This window comes from Bos mutus, chromosome 17 (genome assembly GCF_027580195.1).
Source record: "Bos mutus isolate GX-2022 chromosome 17, NWIPB_WYAK_1.1, whole genome shotgun sequence".
NCBI classification, from domain to species: domain Eukaryota; kingdom Metazoa; phylum Chordata; class Mammalia; order Artiodactyla; family Bovidae; genus Bos; species Bos mutus.
This window is the reverse complement of record NC_091633.1, coordinates 54079634-54099612: the sequence shown is the minus strand read 5'-3', so window position 1 is coordinate 54099612 and position 19979 is coordinate 54079634. Positions and strand designations below refer to the sequence as shown.

General features: G+C 37.3%; 1 protein-coding gene and 1 pseudogene across 7 annotated transcripts in view; both read left to right on the top strand.

Moving 5' to 3' along the window:
• The window catches only part of ELF2 (E74 like ETS transcription factor 2), a 99295-nt gene that overhangs the window by 26697 nt on the left and 52619 nt on the right, over positions 1-19979 (top strand). For 6 of the 7 annotated variants that reach the window (XM_070386543.1, XM_070386542.1, XM_070386545.1 and 3 more), the window contains exon 3: positions 820-1058. The exons of the other annotated variant lie outside the window; for it this stretch is intronic. In XM_070386543.1, the coding sequence (XP_070242644.1) occupies positions 987-1058 (72 nt within the window). In that variant the 5' untranslated portion in view covers positions 820-986. The remainder of the gene's footprint in view (positions 1-819; positions 1059-19979) is intronic. 7 annotated transcript variants of the gene reach the window in all.
• On the top strand, positions 5336-9950 carry LOC102280968 (large ribosomal subunit protein uL4-like; annotated as a pseudogene).

The window sequence follows — 19979 nt, the reverse complement described above, 5'->3', positions numbered from 1 at the left end:
TTAAGAAATAATCTAATACATAAATCAAGATGATGTACATATTGCCGTTCATCTCCACTAGGGGAAAAAAACTTGAATTATATTTACTTGAAACCATTTGCTATATTGCATTTTGAATCAATACCAAAAAAGTTATTGAAGAAAGAATGAGAAAGTAATATTAAAGGCATTCCAAGTCATTTCACTACTTTATTTTCAAACTATTGTATTTGAAAGTATAAGTAACTCAAATTAATCTGTTTTACAGATCTTGTAGAGTATACAAAATGTGAACACAAAATGAGCCTGCTACTGTAAGCAAAAGATAATTCTAATTAGTTATTTATATACATACATAAACAACATAAATGTAAATTCATATACATAAACAAACCAAATGAACCAAGGAAGACTGAAATATTTACAAACCAGTACGTCTTTTAATTTGTTAAATAGGTGAATAATTTTAGAAGTTGTCTTGGTCCAGCACACTTTATGTTTTTAGTGCATAAATTTTTTTTTTAATTTCAGAAATTCTTACCAAAATATTTCAGGAATAATAGTACATCTTCATAAGGGGAGAAAGTTGTAACATTTTATTTCTTAGAATATAAACATCATAAGGTCACCAGTGTGCAATAGCTTGGTAAGAACTGCAGATTGTGAACTTGACTGCTCTAAGAGAAATGCTCATAACTGCCCTCTTGACACAGAGCTGTATAAGCCTAGCTCTTTTTTTCTCAGTTTATAAAAATGTTAAAAAATTTTATTGCAAAATAGTTTGTGCTGCTTTATATCCTTGTATTTTTTTTTAATAATTTTTCAAATTCTTCTTCTTAGGCTCTCTGGTTAATCATCTTAAGAAGACTGGATTTCTGGATATCAACTCTACTCCATCTCTATTGACTTTTAAAATATGATAATGCAAACCTATAACACTGACAATCATCCATGAACCTTTAATTACATTGACTGGTAGCGTTTGAAGCTTCCTCAGGGAGTAAACAATGACATCAGCAGTGGTTGACAGTGGAGGTTCTATTTTGGAGCTTCCCAGCAATGGAGTAGAAAATCAAGAGGTTAGCCATCCAATGTATTGCATTTCTTTTTTGTTCATAAAATCGATGCATGAACTAATGAATTTAATGGGAAACAGGTATTTGAGAATAGAAATGTATAGTGCATGAGACTGTATATCTCTGTCATGTGTCCTCGTATAATTAGGTTCTAGAGCATTGAGGGAGGTAGTGCTGGGCCTGAGTTGCCTGAGTTGTTGGAACTTCCATATATTGGAATGAACTAGGAGGGGAAAAAAGAAAGAAAACAATAGTATTAGTTGAGAAATAGATTTAAATCTCTGATAAAATCCATTGTTTTGGATATTAGAGTATATAGGTAAATACTGTATCTAAATACCTAAATTATATTCATACTTTAGAATTTTGTATCTCTTCTTGTTGTTACCTTTGTCTTTTGATTATTCTAATTCATGTGGGAATCCATTGTATTTTAAGTACTTATTATTTATACTTAAGAATTTAATTTAGATAATTTGTAAATCAGAAGAGAAACTTGGTTTTGAAATTTTATACTTGAAGAATTTTGCAATGTTAGTGTATTTGGTTTTTGTTGTTGTTGTTATTGATAACATTAAAGAATAAGAGAGAGAAGTAGAAAGCAGCAGTACCTGAAATACATGGACTTTCAGGGCCTGGCTTTTATTCTCACCATTCGGTAAAGACTGACTATTGGGAATTATCTAAATTAAAATATAATAATACTGTCACAATAATGGTCAAATACTTGGCCAGAGATAAGATGGGAAAATGGAGGAAAAAAGTCTGTTTTTTCTACATTCTGTGAAAGATACTGCTGTTACTGGTACTTAGTATTATGACTGAGATACAAATTAGGATGTCAGGCTGTGTGTTCTGGGTCTGGATTCTTTTTCTTGCTTGCTTGGTATCTGTTCAGAGGTCTGTTCAGTCCTCTGAGATAGCGATGGGCAAATTCGGTGGGTTTGTTTTCAGTGGACCTGGTAACTGAAATATCCCTGTAGTATTTGAATCTAAAACTGTTTCAAAATCTACTGAGAGAAACAAAGGTAAAGAACATGTTTTATTCTCATAATCAAGTTCTGCTTCCTTCTTGAAGTTTCACTTTCTGTATGATCACTTCCAAGTATGATTCACCCGAGAAATGAGGGACTCGGGATTTCTATCCCCTCCAGTATCATCCAGGACTTGCTTCTTCAAGTACTTTCCTTTTGCCCCATGGTTTTACTCTGTTGATATTAATTCTATGGGGGAAGCTGCTAAGAACAATTGGTAGAATATATTTACCTTGTGGTGACTGGGTACCACCATTATGGGAAAATGAATAGAACACTTTGTTTCTGGAAGACCCTCTATACCTCCCTTCATTTACATGGAACCCCATGTGTTCATGGCTTGACAAACTGTTTGTTACCAAAGAAAGAATCTGACAAATGAAAATAATTTTGTCAAGACATTATTGACTAATGATTTATACAGTAGTCTTCAAAGGCGGTCATAGGCATTTTAGGAAGAGTGGCACCAGAAAGGAGGAAACTATTCTCAGGAACTTTTTCTTTACATTGTGTCATGTGGATACCTACTTACTTTCATTTCATGTATTCCTTCAACAAACATTAATTGACCTCTTACTGAATGTCAGTTACTGTTTTAGGCACTAGGGATAAAGTATTTCAGAATGGCTATGAAGAATAAATCAGGGCTAGAGATAGATAGAGAATTGGTAGGGTATTTTGGTTAGAATGGACAAGGAAGACTTCTCTGAGCAGGTGGCATTTTAGTGTAGACCTAAATAGCATAAGGGATTGAGCTGTAGAAACACCTGGGGAAGAAAATTCCTGGAAGAAAGAAAAGCCACTAGTTTCTGTATTATCTCCCAAGTTTTTAAAGTGAGTTTTGGGGATAGTGGTATTAGAAAGATAGAATTTTGTCTTTATAATGTATTTATAATATATATCTATACTACTTATACTTCAAAGTGTAGGCTAGGGTGGGAAAAAAATGACCTTAGCTTCAGAATCTGAAGAAAAAATAAATGTTTAAAATATGATGGGCAACGCATTTTAAATCAATTATACCCCAAACAAATTTTTTTAATTATTAAAAAGTAGTGGGCATTTTAGAGAGTTATTAGTGATGTTTAGGCTTTATTTCTTATAATTTTATTCTTGATTATGTTTTATATGAATATTTTATAAAATTAGGATAATTCTGTTTCTGACAAAGATGGCAAAAAAGTAGACTGTAATCTTATTAATGAGTGTGGATACAAAAATCATAAATAAAATAGTAATACATTTATAAAATAGTCATATATTTAAAAATCCAGTTACCAGATAGGATTTAGATACATAAGGATATTCAGTTTTAAGAAAACAAGTAATATATACCCCTACTAATATGACATATGATATAATGGTTAGGATGAAATACTTGATGAGATAGGATTTTATAAAGTTCAATATCCTTCCTGATAAAAACTCTAAATAATATAAGTGTATATTTCCTTAACATTATTTAAAAAATATATAAATCAAGAGCTAGAATCCTATTTAATGGTGAAATACTGGAGTATTTTCTCTGAAATTGGAGAGAAAGTCAGTATGGGCACTATTATTTATTTAATATTTTCCTGTAATCAGACAAAATAATGAAAAAAATATATAAGTATTAAAAAGACCAAATATAATATGACTCACCACCTGGGAAAACCAAGGGGAAAATCCATGAATACCCATTAGAACTAATAAGAGCACCTAATAGTTTGGTGAGTGCAAAATTAACATAAAAATATCTTGCTTTCTTTTAAGGACTATAATTAGTTAGAAAAAAATCATGGAAATAAACTGTATTTCAGAATATTAACAGAAATGAATAAACTGTTGAGGAATAAAAGTAAAAGATATATAGCACTTGTTTGAAGGAAACTAATGATACTTAAGTAGACTTTAATAAACAAAGATATATATTTTGTATTTGGGTAAGAGAAATGGGAATGGTCAGTATTGTGGAGGATGTCAGTCCTCCAATCTGTATATTTAATTCCATGTCTATAAGATGTTAGGGCCAGTTGGGGGAAATTGATCATATGGGCCTAAAGATTGTATGGAAGAATAAACATAGAGCAGTAGCCAGAGCAGTTTTGAGAAGGAAATACGTATCAGGTAGGTCTCATAGAAATGGGGAATTAATGCAGAAAAAATAAAAAAGGATTTAGATATATTTAAAAAACAAAATGAATGCAAGTTTTAGAGAGCATCTGCTTCCAGACAAAGAAGATTGGGACTTCTTCCACTTCAGGTTGTGATGGAACAGCTGAAACAAGATTTGTATTCCAACCATAAACAACTAGGAAAATGAACAAAACACATGAGCCCACAGTGTTTATTTGTGCTATGGTCTTGAATGTTTGTGAACCCCTCAAAATTCATATGTTGAATCCAAACTTCCAAAGATGATTATCATTAGGAAGGTATTAGAAAGTAGGGCTTTAGGAAGGTGATTAGGTAATGAGGAAGGAACCTTTACAAATGGGGTCAATACTTTTATAAAAGGCTCTAGGGAAAAAAAAGGTTCTAGAGAGACCCCTTGCCCTTTCTGCCATGTAAGGACAAAAGAGAAGTCTGTGACTTGGAGGAAGGCCCCCACTCAGTCATTCTGGTACCCTGATCTTGGATTTCTAGCCTTCAGAACTGTGAGCAATACATTTCTGCTGTTTTTCAGCCACCTAGTCTGGTATTTGTTATAGTAACATGAATGGATTAAGACAGTTGGACTACAGACGGTGCAAGACTGTTCTTCCTGAGAAATGATTGCACTGGCTTACTGCTTGGACCTACTTTCTGGAAAAACATGGGAAGGAGAAATTCAAGCAGAATGTAGACAGTCTCACTGTATTGAGGAAACCAAAATTCGGAATTTGGAGAGGCTAATGCAACCTAGATAGCATATTGAAAAGCAGAGACATTACTTTGCCAACAAAGGTTCGTCTAGTCAAGGCTATGGTTTTTCCTGTGGTCATGTATGGATGTGAGAGTTGGACTGTGAAGAAGGCTGAGCACTGAAGAATTGATGCTTTTGAACTGTGGTGTTGGAGAAGACTTTTGAGAGTCCCTTGGACTGCAAGGAGATCCAACCAGTCCATTCTGAAGGAGATCAGCTCTGGGATTTCTTTGGAAGGAATGATGCTAAAGTTGAAACTCCAGTACTTTGGCCACCTCATGCGAAGAGTTGACTCATTGGAAAAGACTCTGATGCTGGGAGGGATTGGGGGCAAGAGAAGGGGACGACAGAGGATGAGATGGCTGGATGGCATCACTGACTCGATGGATGTGAGTCTGAGTGAACTCCGGGAGTTGGTGATGGACAGGGAGGCCTGATGTGCTGCGATTCATGGGGTTGCAAAGAGTTGGACACGACTGAGCGACTGATCTGATCTGATCTGAATGCAACTAAAAATGGGAAAACAATGGAATAGATGGGGAAACAATGGAATAGATGGGGAAACAGTAGAAATAATGCAAATAATAGATGGGGAAACAGTGGGAATAGTGACAGACTTTATTTTTGGGGGCTCCAGAATCACTGCAGATGGTGATTGCAGCCATGAAGTTAAAAAACACTTGCTCCTTGGAAGAAAAGCTATGACCAACCTAGACACCATATTAAAAAGCAGAGGCATTACTTTGCCAGCAAAGCTCTGTCTAGTCAAAGCTATGGTTTTTCCAATAGTCATGTGTGGATGTGAGAGTTGGACTGTAAAGAAAGCTGAGTGCCGAAGAATTGATGGTTTGGACTGTGGTGTTGGAGAAGACTCGAGAGTCCCTTCGACTGCAAGGAGATCCAACCAGTCAATCCTGAAGGAAATCAGTCCTGAATATTTATTGGAAGGACTGATGCTGAAGCTGAAACTCCAATACTTTGGCCACCTGATGTGAAGAACTGACTCATTGAAATGAGAGAGACCCTGATGCTGGGAAAGATTGAAGGCAGAAGGAGAAGGGGATGACAGAGGATGAGATGGTTGGATGGCATCACCGACTCAATGGGCATGAGTCTGAGCAAAGCTCTGGAAGTTGGTGATGGACAGGGAAGCCTGGCATGCTGCTGTCCATGGGGTGGCAAAGAGTAAGACATGACTGAGCAACTGAACTGAACTTAATGCAACTAATTTGAGGGGCAGAGTATCTGAAAGGAAGAAGCTGCCCAGAGGAGGAACTCAGAACTCAGACTTTGGTTCCCCTAGTCTTTAGCTGAATGAGTTCCCAGGTGTAGTAAGAAACTGCATGAAGCCAAGCAAAGGATGATCAGAAAGGTGTAAACTCAGGAACCTACTGAAAAAAATCTACATAGTTCACTCAGGGCTGGAAGATGCTAGAATTCCAACCAGTTGGAAAAGTGGGTTTTTGTTAACTGCCCAGGGCACTCATTAGAGATTCCAGAAGGGTCATGCCTACATAAGTGGAGCTAAACTAGCTGTGGAATAAAGGGGAGTCCAAACTTGCTCTAGAAAGATTTCAAAATAAGCCTTGAAAATTGATCTACAAGTAACATAACTATCATAGTAAACCTTATTAAAATAAGACAGCAATGTGTAAATTGTACCTAATGATGTAAATTTTACATATGAAATACCCAATCATGTTAAATGCAAGGATGCAGGAATAATATAACTTAAAACTTGGAGAAAAATTTGTCAGTGAAAATAAATAGAAATGATAGATATGTAATTAACAGATAAACTTTCAAAACAACTATTACAGATATGCTCAAGAAAGGTAAAGAGAACATGAATCACAGAGGAGAGGTGTAAATGACATAAAAGAACCAAGTGAAACTTCTAGAAATGAAATATATCCTATATGAAAAGAAAAATTCACTGTATAGGATTACAAATAGATTAGGTACTGCATAAGAAAAAACCAGTGAATTTGAAGGATAGAAACTATATCATTAAGTGCAGAAAGATTGAAAAAAGAAAAAAGATGAACAAAAACTTGGTTATCTGTGGGACAATATCAAGTTGTCTGATATAATGTAATTGGAGTCCCAGAATAAGAGAAGAGAACATAAAAAGCATGTAAAGAAATAATGGCTATAAAATTTCCCAAGTTTGATGAAAATAGAAACCCATAGATCTGAGAAGGGGCTTCCCTGTTAGCTCAGCTGGCAAAGAATCTGCCTGCAATGCAGGAGACTCTGGATTGATTCCTGGGTCGGGAAGATCCTATGGAGGAAGGGATAGGCTATCCACTCCAGTGTTCATGGGCTTCCCTGGTGGCTCAGACAGTAAAGTATTTGCCTGCAATGCAGGAGACCTGGGTTTGATTCCTGGGTCGGGAAGATCCCCTGGAGGAGGGCATGGCAACCCACTCCAGTATTCTTGCCTGGAGAATCCCTGTGGACAGAGGAGCCTCGTGGGCTACAGTCCATGGATTCACAGAGATGGACATGACTGAGCAACTAAGCACAGCACAGATCTAAGAATCTTAAACTCTAAATAGGATAAAGCAGAGAGTAAACAGACTGAGGTATATCACAATAAAGCTGCTGAAAGCAAACTTCAAAAAGAAAGTCTTAAAAGCTTCTAGAGAACTTCTCCTGTGGGAGCCACAGGGTTGAGAGCAGTGTGGCCTTCTCTCCCGCCATGGCCTGTGCTCATTCACTGATACCAGTACTCCAAAAAGGGGGAGTCATCTGGAAAAATGCCTCTTTTCCTGCTGTGTTCAAGGCTCCTATTTGACCAGATATTGTGTACTTTATTCACACCAACTTGCACAAAAACAATGGACAGCTCTATGCTGTCAGTGAATTAGCATGTCATCAAACCAGTTCTGAGTCTTGGGCTCCTGGCATAGCTGTGACTCCCATTTCCTAGAGTTTGAGGTGGTGGGACTCACTGTTCTGGCCAGGGTGCTTTTGGAAATATATGTTGTGGAGGCCACATGTTTGCACTAATCAAGGCCTGGTGATGTTGGCACTTCAGACTGAACACAATGCAGAAGTGATACTCTTATCTGCTCTGCAGTGGCTGCTTCAGCGTTACCAGCGCTGGTTGTGTCATCTTATTGAAGAAGTTCCTGAACTTGCTTTGGTGGCTGAAGATAAAGTTGAAGGCTGCAATAAGACCAAAGAGATTGTTTTGCTTCTGAAGAAACTTAAGGTGTGGAATGATATTAAAAAGATCTGTGCTTCTCAATGAATGAGAACTGGCAAAGGCAAAATGAGAAGCCGTCACTGTATCCAGCACAGGGAACCCTGCATCTTCTTTAATGAGGACAGGGAAATCATCAAGGCCTTCAGAGACATCCCTGGAATTACTCTGCTTAGTGTAAGTAAAGTCAGTATTTGAAACTTACTCCTGGTAGGCATGCGGGATGTTTCTGCATTTGGACTGAAAATGCTTTCCACAAGTTAGATGAGCTGTTTGGCACTTGGTGTAAAGAGTAACTGCAAACTCCCCACTCACAAGATGCTTAATATAGACCTTTGCAGAATCTTAAAAACCCCAGAGATCCAAAGAGCTCTCCAAGCACCATATAGGAAGACTCACTACAAAGGCCTGAAGAAGAATCCACTGAAAAACTTGAGAATCACATTGAAGCTGCTGCTGCTGCTAAGTCACTTCAGTCGTGTCCAACTCTGTGCGACCTCATAGACGGCAGCCCACCAGCCTCCCTTGTCTCTAAGATTCTCCAGGCAAGAACATTGGAGTGGGTTGCTATTTCCTTCTCCAATGCATGAAAGTGAAAAGTGAAAGTCAGGTCGCTCAGTCGTATCCGACTCTTAGCGACCCCATGGACTGTAGTCCACCAGGCTCCTCCATCCATGGGATTTTCCAGGCAAGAGGACTGGAGTGGGGTGCCATTGCCTTCTCCTTACATTGAAGCTACTAAACTCATATTCAAAGACCATGTGCCAAAACACCATTCTTCTCCCTACCAAGAACCACAAAATTCAGGTGGACAGCAGCAGCATTAGAAGCCAGATCAGATGAAAAGGGGATTCCAGGCAAGAAGACTGTGGTGGGGAAGAAAGGAAAGAAGGCTCTTGGCATTAAGAAGCAGAAGCATTGAGGGGAAAAGAGGCTGCAGTGATAAAACAACAACAACAACAACAAACAGCAACTGAAAGGAAACCCATAAAAAGGAAGCCCAACACAGAAGAAAAGAAGTCTGCTGGATAAACTCAAATTTGTTTATTCTGTAAAGGTCAAATCATTTTGGACAGTTAATTTTGAGTAAAGACCCAATCAAAGAGGTAGTGAGAAGCATGGGGAGAAAAGGCTTCCAGAGGAAAAAATTCATTACCTACAGAAGAATAAAGATATGACTGCAGACATCTTTATTAGAACCATGCAAGTCAGAAGATAATGACTTCCTTGAATTTCACAAAACTAAAACTTGTCAACCAACCTACAGTTACATATCCAGTGAAAATGTGCTTCAAAGTGAAGTTTTTCTCAGCCCAACAAAAGCTGAGAGCATTTATCACCAACAAATGCATATTATAATAAATGTTAAATGAAGATCTTTAGGCAGAAGGAAAATGATACCAAATTAAAGCATATATATAAATTTATACATAAAGCATTGAAAAGTGCTAGAGAAATAGTTAATGTGTGGGTAAATATTTTCCAAAATTTGTTTTAAATTTATTAAAAAGATAATTGTTTAAGACAAAAATAACAGTGAATTATATATATATATGTATGTATATAATAGCTGAATTATGGGGTTTGCAATGTGAAGCAAAGGAAGTGAATGTATGACAACAGTCAAACAAAGGATGGGAGGCAGTATTGGAAAAATACTACAGTGCTGTAAACTTTTTACATTAAGCATTGTTGGATATAAACTGTAATATGTTAGGAAGCCTGTTGTAAGATCTGTTCTGTGCTGTGCTGTCTCTCAGTCGTGTCCGACTCTTTGTGACCCCATAGACCGTGGCCCACCAGGCTCCTCTGTCCATGGGGTTCTCCAGGCAAGAATACTGGAGTGGTTGCCGTGCCCTCTTTCAGGGCATCTTCCCAACCCAGGGATTGAACCCAGATCTCTGACATGGCAGATGGATACTTTACCATCTGAGCCACCAGGGAAGCCCAAGAATACTGGAGTGAGTAGCCTATCCCTTCTCCAGGGGAACTTCCCAACCCAGGAATTGAACCAGAGTCTGCTGCATTGCAGATGGATTCTTTACCAGCTGATTGTTCAGTGGTAAAGAATCTGTCTGCAATGTGGGAGACCCGGGTTTGATCCCTGGATGGGGAATATCTCCTGGAGTAGGAAATGGCAACCCACTTCAGTATTCTTTCCTGGAAAATTCCATGGACAGAGGAGCCTGGCAGGCCATAGTCTGTGGGGTTGCAAAGAGTTGGACAGGACTAAGTGACTTTCACTTCACTTCACTTCTTTACCAGATGAGCTACTAGGGAAGCCCATTGTAAGATTTAGTGCACCACTAAAAAATAAAGAAATATAGATAGTAAGCCATTACTATGTATAAATTAAATAGAATTAAAATGGATACTAAAAAAATTTCTTAATTAAAAACAAGACTGAGAATGAAAGGATTAAGGAATAAATGAAGTAAATAACAGAGCAGATGGTAGATTTAAACCTTGTTTATTGATAATATTAAATATAAGTATTCTAAATAGCCCAATTTAAATGAAGATATTGTTTAAAATGCAGATTAGATTTTTTTAAAAAGCCACATCTGTTAGTTTCATCCAAAGAACTCATGTTAAGTATAACCACACAGTTTAAAAGTGAAAGTATAGATATAGATGATACCATGCAAATATTAATCATAAAACAAGGTGAAGTGGTTTTAAGACAAGACCAGGGATAAAGGTAGACATTTCATAAATGATAAAAGGACCATCTTTTCAAGAAGACTTAACATTTGTTAAGTCTTCTTGAAAACTAAATGTTTTTGCATTCAACATGAGAGCTTCAAAATACATAAAACATAAACTGATAGAACTGAAAGAATAGATAAACCCACAGTAATGGAGTTTGCAGCATTCCTCACTCAGTAATTGATAGATTAATTAGAAAATCAATGAGGATATAAAAAACTTGAATAACAGCATGAGCTAACTTCACCTAATGGACTTCCATGAAGCATTGTGCCTAACAGTATTAGAACACATATTCAAGTGCACATGGACAATAAGCGAAAGTAGATCATCTGCTGGGTTGCACATCTCAGTAATTTTAAAAACTGTCAAAGGATTGAAATTATATAGAGAAACTGTGACCAAAGCAGAATTATGTTAGAAATTAACAAAAAAATATGATTGCAAAATTTTTTAATACTTGCATATTAAATAGTCTACTTCTATATTTGTGTAACCCATGGATTAAAGAATAAATCACAAGAGAAAGTAGATGTTCAAACTGAATGAAGATGAAGGCACAGTATATCAAGTTTGAGGGATGAAGCTAAAGCAGTGCTTAGAGGAAAGTTTATAGCTTCATATATTTACATTGGAAAAGGAAAATCAATCTTAAGGTTTTCCCTCAACAAGCTAGAATAAGAAGATCAAATCAAACCCAAAATAGAAGGAACAAAGTAATAAAAGTAAAAACACAGATCAATGAAGTTGAAAGTGGACAATCTCTTAAGTAGACTGCACAAGAAAAAGGCAAAATACACTAAAAGAATGAAAGATGCATTATTATAGACAGTAAACATTAAGAAGAACTTTAGGCCAATAAGTTTGATAACTTAGATGAAATGGGCCAATTCCTTGAAAGTCATTCCAAAAGGAAAAGCAGGCCTGCATAGCCCTCTGTCTTTTAAATAAGAAATCTTTTAAAAAGGTATCAATGTCTTTTAAAAAGGTATCTTTTAAATAAGATATTTAAGTAACCTTTGGATTTGTAGTCAAGGTCTTTGCTGCAAAGAAAATTACAGAGCTAAATGGCTTTCTTGATGTGCTAAGTATTTATGGAAGAAGTAATACCCATTCTACACAACTCTTTTAGAAAATAGAGGACAAGAGAATTTTATGAGGTCAGTATTACCCTGATATCAAGACCAGACAGAGATTTTATAGGAAAAGAAAACTGCACATCCATATTCTTTATGAACATAGAATCAAACATTCTTGATAAAATACTTAAAATGAATCCCAGGGCATATAAAAGGGATCATATGTCTCAAATGGGGTTTGTCCCAGGGAGATAGGTTTAATCAATTAGTGTAATTTTCCATGTTAACAAAGGAAAATAGAAAAATCATGTGATTGTATCAGTAGCCACTTAAAGTCCATTTGCTAAAAGCCAATACCTATTATACAAATTCCGTAAACTAGTAATAAAGGGCAGCTTTCTCAGTCTGGTAAGTACATATGTGAAAAACTCACAGTAAACATACTTAATGGAGAAAGAAAACGTTTTCCTTTTAAGGTTGAGAACAAGGCAAGGGTGTCTGCTCTAACTACTGCTATTCAACACTGCACTGGCGAAATTGGTACAGGGCAAGAAAAATAAAAGACTTACAGGTCAGAAAAGAAGAAATAAAAACTGTCTTTATTGCTAAATGATGCAGTCATATACATAGAAACTCCTAAGAAATCTGTACAACTGTTAAACTAATAAGTAAATGTAGAATAGGTGTCTATGTAAAAATCAGTTGTATTTATATATTCTGGCAAAGTTCAATTCAGAAAGTAAATTTAAAAAGTAATACTATTTAACAGCAGCATAAGACCAAAGGGTTAAGTTTAGTGAAATCTGTACTTAGAAAACTACAAAATACTGTTAAGACAAATTTAGTTCAGTTTAGTCACTCAGTTGTGTTCAACTCTTTGCGACCCCATGGATTGCAGCATGCCAGACTTCCCTGTCCATCACCAACTCCCAGAGCTTGCTCAGACTCATGTCCATCAAGTCGGTGATGCCATTCAACCATCTCATCCTCTGTCATCCCCTTCTCCTGCCTTCAGTCTTTCCCAGCATCAGGGTCTCTTTCAGTGAGTCAGTTCTTCGCAGCAGGTGGCCAAAGTATTGGAGTTTCAGCTTCAGCATCAGTCCTTCCAATGAATATTCAGGACTGATTTCCTTCAGGATTGACTGGTTGGATCTCCTTACAGTCGAAGGGACTCTCGAGTCTTGTCCAACACCGCAGGTCAAAAGCATCAATTCTTCAGCGCTCAGCTTTCTTTGTAGTCCAACTCTCATATCCATACATGACTACTGGAAGAACCATAGCTTTGACTAGATGGAGCTTTGTTGGCAAAGTAATGCCTCTGCTTTTTAATATGGTGTCTAGGTCGGAGAAGGCAATGGCACCCCACTCCAGTACTTTTGCCTGGAGAAGCCCATGGACGGAGGAGCCTGGTGGGGTTCAATCCACGGGGTCGCTGGAGTCGGGCATGACTGAGCGACTTCACTTTCACTTTTCACTTTCATGCATTGGAAAGGGAAATGGCAGCCCACTCCAGTGTTCTTGCCTGGAGAATCCCAGGGACAGGAAGCCTGGTGGGCTGCCGTCTATGGGGTTGCACAGAGTCAGACATGACTAAAGCGACGCAGCAGCAGTAGCAGCTAGGTTGGTCATAGCTTTTCTTCCAAAGAGCAAGTCTTTTTTAATTTCATGGCTGCAATCACCATCTGCAGTGATTCTGGAGCCCCCCCAAAAAAAGTCTGTCACTGTTTCCATTGTTTCCCTATCTATTTGTCATGAAGTGATGGGACCAGATGCCATGATTTTAGTTTTTTGAATGTTTTGTTTTTAGCCAGCTTTTTCACTCTCCTCTTTCACTTTCATGAAGAGGCTTAGTTCCTCTTTGCTTTCTGCCATGAGGGTGTTGTCATCTGCATATCTGAGGTTATTGATATTTCTCCTGGCAATCTTGACTCCAGCTTGTGCTTCATCCAGCCTGGCATTTCGCATGATGTACTCTGCACATAAGTTAGATAAGCAGGGTGACAATATACAGCCTTGACGTACTCCTTTCCCAGTCTGGAGCCAGTCTGTTGTTCCATGTCTGGTTCTAACTGCTGCTTCTTGACCTGCATACAGATTTCTCAGGAGGCAGGTAAAGTGGTCTGATATTCCATCTCTTTCAGAATTTTCCACAGTTTATTGTGATCCACACAGTCAAAGGCTTTGGCATAGTCAATAAAGCAGAAGTAGATATTTTTCTGGAACTCTCTTGCTTTTTCTATGATCCAGTGGCTGTTGGCAATTTGATATCTGGTTCCTTTGTATTTTCTAAATCCAGCTTGAACATGTGGAATTTCTTGGTTCATGTACTGTTGAAGCCTGACTTGAAGAATTTTGAGCATTACTTTGCTAGTGTGTGAGATGAGTGCAGTTGTGTAGTAGTTTGAACATTCTTTGGCATTGCCTTTTTTTAAGATTGGAATGAAAACTGACCTTTTCCAGTCCTGTGGCCACTGCTGAGTTTTCCAAATCTGCTGGCATATGACGGTAGCACTTTAACAGCATTATCTTTTAGGATTTGAAATAGCTCAGCTGGGAATTCAATCACCTCCACTAGCTTTGTTTGTGGTGATGCTTCCTAAGGCCCTCTTGATTTCTCATTCCAGGATGTCTGGGTCTAAGTGAGTGATCACACGATGGTGGTTATCTGGGTCATGAAGATTTTTTTTGTGTAGTTCTTTGTATTCTTGCCATGTCTTCTTAATTTCTTCTGCTTCTGTTAGGTCCATACCATTTCTGTCCTTTATTGTGCTCATCTTTGCATGGAATGTTCCCTTGGTATCTCTCATTTTCTTAAGAGATCTCTAGTCTTTTTGTTATGCTGTTTTCCTCTATTTCTTTGCATTGATCACAGAGGAAAGCTTTCTTATCTCTCCTTGCTCTCCTTGAGAGAAATTAAACACCTGAATAAATGGAAAAATGTAACATAGCTGTGGATCAGAAGATTTATGGTTTAAGAACAGAGTTGGAGGGCTTACATACCTGATTTAAAGACTTACTGTTAAGATCCAGTAATTGAGATAGTGTGGTGTTGGTATACTGACATACCTGTGAATCAGTGGAACATCGCATAGTCCCGTATAAGACTGACTGATTTTCAGTAATGGTGCTAATGTAATTCAGTGGAGAAAGGATAGTCATTTTAACAGATGAGGTGGAACAACTAATCCCTATGCAAATAAATGAACTACAGTCCTTTCTTGCATCATACACAATGACTAAATGTTTTTATAATTAAATGTTTAAATAGTGTAAATGGAGAAAAATGAGGAAATTTTCTCAGCCTTGAAACAGGCAGTAATTCCTTAGATTGATAATAAAACACATGAACCTTAAAAGAAAAAAAATGATAAAGTTCATTTAAATGAAAAGCTTCTATTCCTTAAAAATATCCCATTAATAAAATGAAAGGGCAGGAATTCCCTGGTGGTCCCTTGGTTAGGACTTCAGGCTTCTACTGCAGGGGGCTCAGGTTCTATCCCTGGTATGGAACTAAGATCCTTCATGCTGTGTGGTGAGGGGGAAGGAGGGAAAGGTAAACCAAGGATTGGAAAGGAGTTACAATACATAACCTGTATTCAGACTATATAAAAGGACTTATATTCAGATGATATATAATAATAAGTTGGAGATAATCCATTAAAATTAGAAGAAGATTTGAGCAGATAAATATATGAATGGTTAATGAGCACACTTTTAAAATGCCCAATATTATTAGCTATCAGGGAAACACAAAGTGAAAACACAAGGAAATACTACTACATACTTAGAGAATGGTGAAAATTGTAGAGCGTGTTTGGAGAGGAACTGGAAATGAACCTTTCGTACATTACTGCTAAGTCACGTCAGTCGTGTCCGACTCTGTGCAACCCCATAGACGGCAGCCCACCAGGCTCCCCCGTCCCTGGGATTCTCCAGGCAAGAACACTGGAGTGGGTTGCCATTTCCTTCTCCAGTGCATGAAAGTGAAAAGTGAAAGTGAAGTCACTCAGTCGTGTCCGACTCTCAGCGACCCCATGGACTGAGGCGTACCAGGCTCCTCCGTCCATGGGAGTTTCCAGGCAAGAGTACTGGAGTGGGTCGCCAGTTACTAGTGGGAATGTAAAACAGTGTGACCACTTTGCAGAATAATTTGACAGTCCTTTTAAAACTAGATGTACAATTACCATATGATCTGGTAATTTGATGTGTAGGTAAATATGGAATGGAGAGGGAGGGAGGGGAACAGCAAGACATTAATAGGAGTATTGCTGCTATTTAGTCACTAAGTTGTGTCCAACTCTTTGTGACTCCGTGGACTGTAGCCTGCCAAGCTTCTCTGTCCATGGGATTTTCCAGGCAAGATTACTGGAATGGGCTACCGTGCACTTCTCCAGGGGATTGTTCCTGACCCAGAGACTGAGCCTGTGCCTCCTGCTTGGCAGACAGATTCTTTACCACTGCGCCACCTGGGAAGCCCCAGTAGGAGGGTTACAGTCTTGCGTAGAGAGATCTGTCAGTACAGTGGGAGTCTCAGCAATGAAAAGAAATGATCTACTGAACATGCAATGACAAGTATAAATCTTAACATTATGCTAACTTAAAGAACTCAAATGCAAAAGAGCAAAACTGTTGACTCCATATATATGAAATTTTAGGAAAAGAAAATTTATAGAGATAGAAAATTGGTGATTAACCACGTGGGTGGATGTGTAGATGGGGGAGTAGATGGTGGTATGGTGGTGATTGTGAGAGTTTGACTGGTATGAGGGGTGCAAGGGAGCCTCCTAGGGTGATAGAAGTATTCTGTTTCTTGATGGTGATGATCGTTACAGGGATTTCTACATTTATAGAAATCCATAAAACTGTACATTTAAAATGGTTGCATTGTATTTGCATAAAAATACATTGGTAAAGTTGATTAAAACTAAATAATTTATTTTATTAGTTGAGATATATTATCCTGCAAGTTTTATATTACCAAAATGGTATTTCTTTTAAATTACCCTATAAGTTTTAATATATATATATTTTTTGGTAATTGTTATTTTTCCTTTGTTTTTTCAGTTCTCTTTTTTTGTCATTGTTATATTTAAACAGGAAAAAAAGTATTTTGATTTTTCTTATACAGGATTATTGTAAAAAACGAATTCAGAATACACTGAGAAAATGAAAATTCTGTTTATGTGTTCACCTCTCTTACAGTGTTATTAGTAGTTAGAGGTATATTCTTCAGATTTTTTAATACATATGTAAAACAAATATGTTTATAAATAGAATCATACAGTAGTACTGTTCTGTTAATCGTTTCCCTCTGATTTATTTATATCATTTTTTTAACCAAACTACAAGTCCTTAAAGTGACAGTTTAGTTTATATGAGGTATTGTTGAGGAGGATACAGTAATTGACTCTTAATATTAAAAATGGGCTCTTGCTCTTAGTCATCTTACTGTCTTGTCAAGGTGTTGGATATGTAAGCAGGTAATTATAATACAGGATCATGTGCAGTGGTGATAATAGGGAAACAACTTTTTCTAGAAGTATTTGGTATGGAAAAATTGATTCAGATTAGAGGATTGTAGAAGACTCTGTGGAGCTGTGCCTTGAGTGGATAAAAAGGGTTTGGACAGATAATGGAAGCAAAAAATCATGAAAGTTTCACTTTTGGAAACAGTAGACACTGTCTCACAGTTCTGCAGTCTAGGAGTTTGAAAACAAGGTTGGCAGAGTTGATTCTTTCTGAGGGCTGTGAGAGAGAATGTCTCCCATGCCTCTTTGTTAGCTTTTGGCAGCTTCGGGTGTTCCTTGCCTTGGATATGGTCTCTCTGTGTCCGACTCTTTGCAGCCCCAGGTAGTGCAGCCCACCAGGCTCCTCCACCCATGGGATTCTCTACGCAAGAATATAGGAGTGGGTAGCCATTCCTTTCTTCAGGGGACCTTCCTGACCCAGGGATTGAACCCAGGTTTCCTGCATTGTAGGCAAGTTCTTTACCATCTGAGCCATCAGGGAAGCCCATGCTTCTCATTAATCACTATTATTTAACTGGATGGTGCTGTTGGCAGGCTGTGATTATAAAGCTGGTCAAGAAGCATGATCAGCATGAAGATTCAACTATCACTATATCCAATTGGTGAAAAAGAATTTTTTTCTAATGTTAGTAAGTTGGACACATTTCTTGCCGTATACACAGTAAGAAATTCAAGGTTAATATTCAATATGTACTTTCTTTTTAAAAATTCACCATATCTTTCTTTTGTAATTTATTTAAAAAATTTGTGCAATATTTTATACAAAGTGAAGAGTATATAAGATATTATGTGTCAATCTAAGAATAACAAAAAGAGGACATATTATCTATCATTCAGGTTAAAAAAATAGAAATTATTGATATTTTAGAACACTAAGTGTGCTGCACCTCCTGTCCCCATACCTGTTCCCTGAGGTGCCATAATCCTGACTTAATGTGTTAACAGTCTTTTACTTTTCTTTATAGTTTTATTCTCTCTGGATATCTCCTAGACAACATATTATTTACTTTGAGAAAATGCATAGTGTACTTAGCTTTAGAGTTAGGAAGGGACAGCATTACTATAGTTAATAAAAGCTTCTGGGAGATAGGCTAACTAGTCTGACTTTGGATTCACTGAGCTTCCAGAGATTCTACTCAGGTAATCCTTAAGCAGTGTGTTGAGTTAGTTTTGGAAACATAAGGCCATCTTGATCAGACATATGGCAGTGCTAGGGTATGAGCTTGGTATTGCAGCCTTCTTCAATAGGTATATGGTCATATGGAAAGAGTGCTATTGTGCTGTTGTTTATTTTTGGTTTTTGAGCTCTTTGTGGTCTTCCAAAACTTAGGAGTAGATTACATAAAGCAGAATACATCTGGGAGGTTCTCAGCTGATCCAGGTAGCAAGGGAAGGTGGGGTGAGTAAATATAGCAAGATAAGCCAAATATAAATAAAAATCTGGAATAGGCTTATGGGCATCCTGTCCTTAGGACCAGTGTCAGTGGTCATCTTGGTGATGACAGTTTATCCTGCTGTCTCAGGAGTTACTTTGCTGCCACTGAACTAGTTGCCCTTCAGATCCAGTGCACAGCTGGTGTCCTGGAACCTCTCCTCACAGTCCGATCCTCCTAAACATTGGTGTTTCCTCTCTCCCATATTAGACCTTCTATATTCTAGGTTATCGTCTTTATTAAACGTTTACTTTTTTAGTGGAATACACTCTCCAGTTTCTTCTTGAAAAAAGATGCATGGAAGGTAAACATTTTGAGATCTTTTATGTCTGAGAAAATATCTTTACTTTTTCATAAGATTGGGCGAAGAATTCTAGATTGGAAATAATTTTCCTTTATAATTTTGAAGAAATGGTTCCATTGTCATCCATCTTCCTTCCAGTATGACTGTGAAGAAGACTGAAGTCTGAGTTCTGATTCTTTGTATATGACCTGTATTTTCTTTCAAGAATCTTATAGAATCCTCTTTTTGTTCCTTAATTGTGATATTTCACAGTGGTGTGCCTCAGTGTAGGTCTTATTCTTTATTTGTTTATACTTAACAGTTGGTAGATGTTTTTAAATGGTCACCTCATATCCTTCCATGCTATGAAAATTTCTGAAATTTTTTTCTTTCTTTCAGCTTTTTTCTTCCCTTGTTTCTTTTTCTGAAACTCCTGTTACTCAGGAGCTTGGTATTGATCATTGGTCATCCTGGATTGATCCTTTAGTAGTGTTCCCATTCTCTCCTCTTTTTTCTCTGGTTCCTGGGAGACTGCCTCAGTGTTATCTTCCATGCCTCATTTTAGCTGTTGTGTTTTTAATTTCTCAGAACTCTTTATTTTTTAATGTTCTTTATTAATTTGTATTTTGTTCCTGCTTTTTGGATATATCTTCTCTTATTTCTGTGAAGAATATAAATTTATAAATGTATATGTAAGTAAATGGTATGTTTTGTGTTAGAGGCTTTTGCTTGGATGACTAGTAATACTTGGCTGTCTGCT